At 38.3% G+C, this 10,627-nt stretch overlaps 1 protein-coding gene across 1 annotated transcript; it reads right to left on the reverse strand.

The window, feature by feature from the left end:
• Window positions 1–841: 841 nt before the first annotated feature.
• Window positions 842–10,397, reverse strand: LOC109741700 (uncharacterized). Its single transcript, XM_045233877.1, has 3 exons — window positions 9,688–10,397; window positions 4,518–5,678; window positions 842–3,646 (listed from the first exon to the last, which is right to left on the reverse strand). Exons 1-3 carry the CDS (start codon window positions 9,991–9,993, stop codon window positions 842–844), a joined length of 4,272 nt encoding a protein of 1,423 aa, XP_045089812.1. The 5' UTR covers window positions 9,994–10,397.
• Between the last annotated feature and the right edge of the window lie 230 nt (window positions 10,398–10,627).

A 10,627-nucleotide genomic window follows, 5' to 3' on the forward strand; every position in this document is an offset into this window, starting at 1 on the left:
AGTTCCAAAACCGTGGAGCGAATTACTGAATTGGTAGGGGCGGAGGTAGAGGAGCAAATTATTTACATATAAACTGGAGCTCCTGGCAGTGGATCTGGACGCCCACTGGTGTTGCCCCATTACCGTCATTCACTATATGACTGCCTTGTGCCAGTTTCTATGAAAGCCTCTGACTCTGGATGCTATCATTCTATCCCGTGGCATTTGCAGGAAAATACCAGCTTTGTACTGACAAAGGCAACAAGAGGGGAAAGCTTAGCACTCCAGCTAAAGGAAAAGGAACGCTTGGTTCTCACACCAGAATCACCTGGAATAACCCGACCATCAGAATCAACCCACACCAGGAAAACTATTGATGAACCACAACCAATCACGATGACAAAAGAAATACAAATTTCTCCTACTAACCTCTGGTTGTTTGTTTCCTTTAGCTCTCCACGTTGCAGCCGTCAGTACCAGAGTTTGTGGAAAACAGAACCCAACTGCTCTGCTAGAGTTCCTCTAGCTCTCCTGTGTGCCAGAAAAGTCGACAGCGGCTCTGCATAAGATCAATTGTTTTCTTGTTACCCATCCGAATCCCTAATTGCCAGAGTTTTGTATCGAACTCGGCCACACAAAGATACAATATTTCAATTCGCTCAAAAATAGAATCAATAGATCACAGTCCTTGCGGACACAATAGAAAGGATCAAACTGGAAATAACTAACTATAAACACATACAACAAGAATTAATGATTTATCTGAATTACAATTTAATTCTACCATTCAGCAAAGCAGAATTCATAAAAGGCAATATATAGAGCATGCAAATGAGATATACACCAAACACAAGTGAAATATCTATGCACCTATAAATTCGATGGTAATCACAAATATTGCAGAACCATGTGCAAATGAATCACAAGTAACTAAGAAAAGTGGAAAGAGTTTCGTACCACCATTTACTTTGACAATCGGGATGTGAGAAATCTTCTGGGCGTTCTCTCCTCGGAGCTTCTCAGCCAGATTTGGGCATCCCCAAATGTAGAGTTCCTTCAAGGCGGTAAGGTTCTGTATGCTTTCAGGCAAACATGTGAGGTTGGGGCAGTTGACGATGTTAAATTCTTGTAGGGAAGTGAGTTGTCCCAGCCCTTCAGGTAACACATCTAGGCCGTTGCACTCCTTTATCCAAAGTTCTCTGAGAGAGGTAAGGTTCTCCATGCTTTCAGGCAAACTTGTAAGGTTGGGGCAATCTTTGATAGTTAATTTTTCAAGGGAGATGAGTTGTCCTAGACATCCTGGCAAAATATCTAGGTCTTTGCAATCTCCCAACCATAGTTCTCTGAGAGAAGTAAGATTCTTCATGCTTTCAGGTAAAGATGTCACTAAGGGACAATCTTTGATGTAAAAATGTTCTAGAGAAGTGAGATTCCCCAACCATTCTGGCAGTGTCATCAGGTCCTTCAACGAAGATAAAAGTAGCTTTCGGAGAGACGTTAAGCCGTTGCAGGAAATAACTTCAATTGTCTTAAGGGTGGGGAGATGCCGAAGCCTATCCCACTTGACTGGAGAAAAATTGCAGTTCAATGTTACCAACTCAAAAGGAAGAGCAGAAGACAAAAGCTTCCCAAAACCCCCTTCTGGCAAAACCATGGTGCTGTTATTCAAGCGCCAAAACATACTCCTTGGGGGATATGGTAGGAACTTCAACTTGGGGCAGTGCGTTACTTCCAAACTATGCAAATTAGGGATTAAGAACTCTTCATTGTTTTTACCTGAATGTGTTGTCCACCATTCCGCCAAATTATCCATCGACCTCAACTTTATATATCTTAATTTTGTACAACCTCCACCTCCATAGAATTCCTTGCCAATTTTTCTGATGTTAGGAATATTCTCCATGAATAGATTTCGTAAATTTGGCAGTTGCCCAAATGGAGGAAGATTATCACATGTTCCTAAATTATAAAGGGAGAGGTCGATGAGCAAAGGAAGGTAGGTGGACACGTGAGACATCCAGTTAGGGAAATCCGTGCTCATATACCCCGATAGAAATAAGTGTTCCAGAGTTCGAGGAGGTATGAGCCTCTCCAGCACAGATTTTCCCTCCTCTCCTTGTCCTTCCCAGCTAAGATCTAGCAACTGAAGATCTGATTTATCACGCAGCTTAGCTCTCTCTGCATCTTCTGAATTACTAACATTTTGAAGTTCTGCAACTTCGAGCTCATGGCAAGTCAACTGTGCTAACTCCACAATACTGCTGCATCCTCTATTTTTTATCTGATGTACCTTATGAACTATTCTCTCTGGCAAATTTAGATGTTTTTTAATGTCCTGAGCCTTGTCAAACACATTTGGGTATGTTAACATGGCTACAAATTGAGTGAGTGTAGTCATGTCACGGATGCTATCTGGTAAATCAAGTATATTTGTACCAGAGATGTCCAAGAATTGGAGCATGAGGCCACCTAACCAGGATGGGAGAATTTCAAGCCTCACGCAGTATGACAAATTGAGATGCCTCAACTTAAGCAACTTGCAGAATGAGTCTGGCAGTACTTGCAGCTTGCAACAGCTTGTTAGGTTCAGAGAGTCAAGCTCAAAAAGGTTACCAAAATATTCAGGAAGTTCCATGAGGTCATGGCAATCTGAAAGATCTAAGAATTTCAAATGTATAAGTTTGCAAAAGGATTCGGGCAGCAACGAAACTTTGTAGCAGTCGGAGAGGCTCAAGAACACAAGCTTTTGAAGGTTGCCAAAACTGTTTGGTAGGCTTTCTAGCTCATGGCAATTTGATAGGTTCATATGCTCTAAAGACTGAAGTGTAAGATTGTCAGGTAGTTTGGTTATCTTGGAACAACCTGACAAGTTTAGGAATATGAGTTTCAAAAGGGTGCCAAATTTATCAGGGAGTTTTTTAATGGCGTGACACTCAGACATGTCTAGGTGCCGTAAACATATCAGCTCATAGATGGACTCCGGCAACTCTTGGAGCATGGAACACCCCAATAGATTGAGGAAAGAGAGTTTAGAGAGCTTCCCCAGTGATCCAGGGAGCTTATTAAGGCTGAGATTGCCAGATAGGTCCAAATGGCAAAGCTTGTTGAGGCTAGAGATATTATCAGGCAATGTTTCAAGTGAGCATTTGGATAGAATTAAAGTTTGCATGTATTTTAGTGTGTGGAAAGACTTTGGAAGTGAAGTAATTGGCAAGGATGTGGCATCAAGGTACCTAAGTAGCTTTGATTTATGAATGGATGATGGCATCATTACGCTGCTTGAAGTGGATTGCCCCTCAACTGAACTTCCACTAAGGTCTAAGTTGCTTGAAGTAGACTGCCTCCCAATTGAATGTCCGCTGAAGTCCAACACACGTATGTACTTGGATTGAGCAAATGCCATTTGGGGAAGTTCCAGTTTTGCTGAATAGCTAAAATGGAGGGATCTAGCCATGGTTGGCAGATCTCCGAGAACTTTGGGTTGATCCTGGTAGTTAACCAGCCGTGCATGTCGGCAGTAACGAGCTCTATTCCAACCCCTTGGTTCAGTGGAATTAGCATCTAAAACAAGGAATTCATTGGAAGCAATTATTGATGCAAGATCATGCACCAAATCATGCATGGTGAGCTTGTGAGAAGTTCTGGCATGCGCCGGACCTGGACTAACCTACAAAAGTAAATATTATCAAAATAGTGTAGCAAGCTAAAATATAGAATCCTTTGAAAAGATTAGGTACAATTATAAAGTGATTGATCATTATATATCCAACTACCATGGTTTAAATTATCAAAATACTAACTCCCTTCCGGTTTGTTAGGCTCGTGTAAAAAATAAGAAGCCTCCTATTGTAAGGCTCATTGTCTTTCGGAATAAGCAAATCTAGCTATACCTACATTAAATTCTGTAAAATTTTAGTTTCCAATGTGGAACCAACCAATGCCTGAACGAATGGATGTTGCATAATAAGTAAATGTCATTGTAAGGCTCATTGTGGAGGGTCATGCATGTTGCATTAATATGTTGTCTATCACTTTACTAGGTCCTCCTTGGTTGACGTGATTTATAACATGAGCCTAACAAATCGGAAGGAGGGAGTAGGCTGTTTGTACTTTTCACATAGTACGGGAAATGGTAGAGCTAAGTAAAAAAAGACACAACAGATATCTCTGCTCCGATCAATATGGTATACCTCGGTCAGATAAAACAATATGGTATAAATAAATAATTTCTTGGTATCTTTTGTCTACCTATTAATTATATTTAGTAGCAAAAAATACTAGCTAAATGGTCCCGCAATCCTGTAGATTCAAATACAATTTCAATGAAGTAGAAGTATTTCAAAACTGTTTGTTGGAAATTAATAATACTAAAACAAAATTCAATCCATTTATATGTATTAAACTAAAGATACTAAATATAAAACGATAACTAATAACCTTGAACCCCATAAGAGGGTACAATTTATCCAAAGCGGGTTCCTACCCATTGGCTGTATATAACTAGTTCGTATGATTGAGAGAGAGAGTTCAACACTCACCAAGGATGACCTTGAAATATGAAGAAATGACATTCCGAGAAGATAGTTGATACACCTTTCACCATCATCCTCTGTCTGAATGTATCCAAGAGCACTCCATTGCTGGATTAGACGGTATTTCTCCACCACAAAACCCTTGGGGAAGGCCGCCAAATATGTGAAACACATTTTGAATTCAATCTTCATGTAGTTATAGCTAAGCATGAGACACTCCAATGTCTTGTTTTCTCTCAAACCTAAATCAACCTTGGTGTCCCTTATATCTTCCCAGGCCTTGAGAGTCCTTAACTTAAACATTACTTGCCCAAGAGCATTTGCCACGAGCGGTATTCCCCCACACTTCATTGCAATTTGCCTTCCAATTTCTTGCAAACCACTTTGGTCATCACTAGGTCCAAGTGCCCTTTGCTTCATTAGTTCCCAACAGTCATCGGGTAATAGAACGCCCAAACTGATTTGGTCAGACTCAGGTACTGTGCAAAATTTACCTTCTTTTGCAAGAAAACCAGTGCTTAGTGCTTTCACTACACTTTGGTTTCGGGTAGTTACTACAATCCTGCTACCCTTGTAGCCATATTGTAACATCCGCTTCAATTCTTCCAGTTTATCTCCATCTTCTTCCCAGAGGTCATCCAGAACAATCAAGTATCTTGTAGTAGCAAGTTCTTTTTTCAGATTATCATGTAGAAACTGCAAAGTACAGTTATCAAGGTTGATACTACCATTTATGCTTTTCATGATGGCACTCCCAATTTTGTGTAAATCAAACTGATCAGACACATGAACCCAGACTTGGACGTCAAAGACATTGATGCTCTTATCTGCCAAAACCGATTCAGCCAATGTTGACTTTCCTAGACCAGCAAGCCCAATAATTGGAATGATGGAGATATCCTCATTAGCTTCACTTGTCAATAGTAGGCTGATTATTTTGTCTTTCTCGATGTCCCTCCCCACCATTCCAGTTTTCATGCCTTCATTACTGCTGGCTGCAAATGTTTCCTTGTTTCTGCTCCCTTCTGCCCTTGTCACATGAGGCACAAGATTAAGTTTCTGGCCCTCCATTTCTATTTTGTGTATTTTCTTCCTCACGGTCTTCATACTGTGGGCTATGGTCGACCGTTGGAGGAGCTGATCGCTCCCACAACAGAATAACTTGACCTGTAAAACGAATTAGAGCCAATGTCATTTGCCGTTTTCCTTTCATACCGTCAACAAAAAAAAGGATTTGTGCATTATCTCTATGAAGTTGAGAACGAAATGCTCTCAATACTATAGAACTTTATATCGTATATGCTGGCCGTGACTCTGTGCGTGCCCATGCCAGTCCGTCACCCTCATGCTGCAACTGTCTCCCCTGGTCCTACACCAGCACACCCACCGCCGTCCCACATAGTACGGTTCCTAAATAAAGCCGTGATATCACCGGCCTCGCATCAGCTCTCGAGGGACACGCTCTCCGCCGTGGCACCTCCATTTCAAGACCTCGTGCGACAAGCCATCGCGGTGGACGGCACTACCGATCTCAGTCTCCTTCCCCGGCCAAAGCCGCAGCAGGCAGCGACCGTGCCGGTCATGATGATTGGATCTTTTTTAGAAGAGGTCATGGACAATTGGATTTTTTTTAGAGCAATCCGCCAATCATGGATGATTTGATTTTTTTTTTTTGAGACAATCTCACGAAGCCTTTATTAATTCGTCACAATGTTTACAGGGGCGGAAGGAAGATCTCCAGGATGACCCCAGGATTCTGTGTTATTGTTTATTAGGAGAGCATGGGCTGCCTAGACTGGGTTCAGCCCATGATGAAATACTAGCATCACGTAGCTATCTAAAAAAACGCAGTTATCCCAACATAAAAAAAAGTCGCATCACGTAGGAGCAGAGCAGGGGTAAACGAAAGTAATCTTCTGCTCGCAAGCTCACTTGAGCTCGCGATGAAAAGTAAAATCCCAAAGAAATGAAAAAGAAAATAATAAAATTCTTTTTTTGTGAACTTTGACAAATGTTTGAAGTGGTTCCAAAATTTCATCATGAAATGACATTCATTGAAGTCGTGGCAAAAAAAAAATCAGCACTTCAAAATGCTTAAGTAAATAACACTTTTGAAGCATCAATTTTATTTTCCTTCTGCCACAACTTCCATGAATGTCATTCTTTGAAGAAATTGTGTGACCACTAAAAACATTTGTCAATGTTTGCTCCAGGACAAGGTCGGAATCTTTTAATTTTTTCGAATTTTACTGTTCACTCGAGAGTTCAGAAACTCTGATCTAGGGGTGGGGGGAGGCAATAATTACGCGCACGCTCCCTTCCAACATCTTTTGAGTTCATTAACTTTTTAGAAAAATTCATTTACATTTTTAAAATTATGAATACTGTCAAAATTCATATTTTTTTCCCAAATTCATGACCATTTCTAAAATTCAATTTTATTTTCCAAATTCATGATTTTTATTGCAAATTCATTAATATTTTGAAAAATTATAAAATCGTTTCAGATTTGTGAAAACTGTAAAATTCTTGAACGTTTTAGTAAATTTTGGAATAAATTTTTTCTTTTTTAAAAATTAAAAACAGTCGGAAGCCAGCAATAGTATAAACATAAGTAAGCAGTATCAGAGGTGAGAAAGAAAAATAAGTGAGGCCTCGTCCGACCGAGTTCCAACATTGGGACTTGGACAACGTTGTTCCAACATTAAAGTCGTTGAATATGTCTCAAAAAAAATTTTGAAAGTCGTTGAATGGTAGCACCCGACGTCTATTGGTTCGGCCGCCCCTATGTCTCGTCTTCAGCGAGAGTGGTAAGAACCCTCGCTAAAGGGGAGACCAAGTTGGGCCGGGCCAGGAGCGCGGGAGGTGGCAACCTCCTGTTTTATGTTTTTTACGTTTTCTGTTTGGTTATGTTGCTTTATTATTTAATTTTTTTTATACTTTAAAATACTCTAAATATATCTTAGAAAAAAACACTATAATTTGAAAGAAAATAAAAAAGCATTTGAAAAATGTTAAATTTATATAAAAAGGTTTATCACACTTACAAAATTTGAATAAAAAATGTTTGTAAAATATTTATCTGTATTAAAAAATGTTAATCAAGCATTTGAATTTTTTTAACCAAGTACTTAAATTTTTTTGATAAAGAATTCGAAATATCTTAAATGTAGAAAAAAGGTTGACCATGTATTAAAAAAGTACTGAATTTATTTTATCATGTATATAAACAATTAATGAAGCCTTTAAAAAAATGTTGAATAACTAATTGAAAAACGGTGATCAAGCATTTGAAAAATGTTAAATTTGTATAGAAAAAATGGTGCCATGTATTAAACAATGATGAAAGTTTTTATCATGTATATAAACATGTTAATCAACCATTTGAAAAAATGTGGAATAAGTATTTGAAAAATGGTGACCAAGCATTTGAAAAATGCTAAATGTGTATAGAAAAAATGTTGACCATGTATTAAAAAAAGATGAGTTTTTCTATCATGTATATAAACATCTTAATCAAGCATTTGAAAAAAAATGAATAAGTGTTTGAAAAATTGTGTTTAGAAAATTAAAAAAATGTTAAATATGTATAGAAAAAATGTTTTGACCATGTCGTAAGAAAATGAATAGTTTTTTTATCATGTATTTAAAAATGTTAAACAAGCATTTAAAAAAAAGTTGAACAATTATTTGTAAAATGTTGATCAAGCATTTGAAAAATGTTAAATGTGTATAGAAAAAATGTGGACCGTGTGTTAAAAAATATTAATATTGCATTTAGAAAAATGTTAATCAAGCATTTGAAAAATGTTTAAAATATGTATAAAAATGTTGACATGTATTTAGAAAATGTTGAAATTTGTATTGGAAAAATGTTAAAATTATGTTAGAATTTTTTGGTTGACATATACAAAAAATGTAGAAACAAAAAACAAAAGAAACAAAGATAGCCAAAAAATGAAAAACGAACAAGAAAAAAGTAGACCAAAAGAAAAAATAAAGTGAAAAATAAAACCAAAGAAACACATGAAAAAAGATTGATAAAATGGCGAAGAAAATAAAAAACCAAGAAATAAAGCTAAGAAAAAGAACGCAATGAAGGAAATCATTGAAAACTTTTCAATTGGGACGCAATGAAGTAACATGAAACTAGCGATGGCTTACTGGCTAGAAGCGCAATGAAATAACAAGGAGATTGAGGGATCGAATCCCACACCCTCCCTTTCTTCCTTTGATCTATTTCGCATAACACGAGATATAGCGCTTGCGCCTTGGTTCAGCTAATGCAACTTTTTTGTTTTTGAATTGAGGAGGTCTAAACGAGTACATCTAGACGGGAAAATAAGAACGTATTTTATAAAAATTAAAAGAAGTTCAAGCTTTCAGTTTTGAAAATATAAAATATGTTTATGACATGTGCAAAAATCGCAAAGCTAACGAATTCCTCTTTTACAACAATTTACATGAAAAGCTCCTACACAATTTCTAATTGTAAAAAACATCGCAAAGCTAATGAATGAGTTGTGTTATAAAAGAGGAATTGAGGAGGTCTAAACGAGTACATCTAGACGGGAAAATAAGAACGTATTTTATAAAAATTAAAAGAAGTTCAAGCTTTCAGTTTTGAAAATATAAAATATGTTTATGACATGTGCAAAAATCGCAAAGCTAACGAATTCCTCTTTTACAAAAATTTACATGAAAAGCTCCTACACAATCTCTAATTGTAAAAAACATCGCAAAGCTAATGAATGAGTTGTGTTATAAAATCATTAGTTAGAATGAGTTACATTCCATCTAAGCCATCCCAAAGCTTCAATTGAATTTCATATTTCCTCATCAAGTAGAAGTGGTTCAGAGATTAAACTTTCTTAACCACTCATATACTTGTTGCCTCTTGTCTATATACATATTCAACAAGTTATTAGCTATGCACACTGTCAGAAATTTCGAAACAATGGTCCATATAGATTTGTAAATATATTCCGCTTGTAACTCCAGGTTTTTTATCTTATTATTCTTCTAGTATTTCAACAATATTATCAAATAAGAAAGTATATATATTTCTGAATGCCAAGATACACAAATGAAAGGCACAGAATCATCTCGAAATTGTAGAATGAGATATACTCCAAAGGCAACCTCGAGAAACAAAAAATACTAGTAGGTGGAGTACCTTTGACTGGGTTTTCTCGACGAGTGCGGTAGCGTCCAAGTCGTCCAGCACGTCCTCAACGTCGTAGGCGACGTCCTTGAACTTGGCCAACCACCGCCCAACGGCTTTTCCTTCTGTGTCTCCTCGGCGCATCTTCTCATCGGCATCAAGCAGCACGGCCTGGAGGTCCTCCATCTTCTCCCTCAGGCCGTCAACATCATCCTTGAACCCCCACAGCAGAGCGATCTCGTCTTTCACGAGCTCGCCCAGCTTGCTAGCAACTTGATTCCCCACCGCACTCGCAATCATCCCCGCGACCTCCACCATGGCGTCGCAGCAGCAACGAGCTCTCGCACGAGAAGGATGTGTTTGCGACAGCTAGTGAAGCTGAGAGGTAGAGAGCGCCTTATGACTCCCTGCGTATATGAAGAATCAAGTTATGCTAATGATAGTATTATCTTTCCTTTGTTTTAGACTAGCTCGAGTCTCCTTCATTTGTGGCAACATAATGTCAACTCTTTGGGAACCAACCAGCAGCTAGCCGGCACCACCGCTTCAGCCTTCCATAGGTGACAGATCTAGATGTGACACCAGTACGCCACAACAAGTACAGTAGTAAGCAACTACTCCAACTTGCCGATGATGATCGTTTTTATCACACTGGCAGCACCTATCTGACAAGCTCTCGAATCCAACTCAATTTCTTCATGTGCTTTTATTATCTTTGTAATCAAAAGGTTAATTTATTAAGAAAGAAAAAAACACTTACTCGTTGCTAGCTATTACCTTTAGATGGCATGGCTAGGAAGACGAAAGAGCCGAACGGCTAATTCTGCCTATGGCATGCCAGGCATACACTCTGTGGACGGTCAGTCATGTGCAGCCAAATTTCTTGTCAGTTTTCACACATGCAAGCCATGAGTTGCCAATCTGTCATCACGCATAGTCATGTGAGGCCCAT

Source organism: Aegilops tauschii, chromosome 3, assembly GCF_002575655.3.
Source record: "Aegilops tauschii subsp. strangulata cultivar AL8/78 chromosome 3, Aet v6.0, whole genome shotgun sequence".
Taxonomy (NCBI): domain Eukaryota; kingdom Viridiplantae; phylum Streptophyta; class Magnoliopsida; order Poales; family Poaceae; genus Aegilops; species Aegilops tauschii.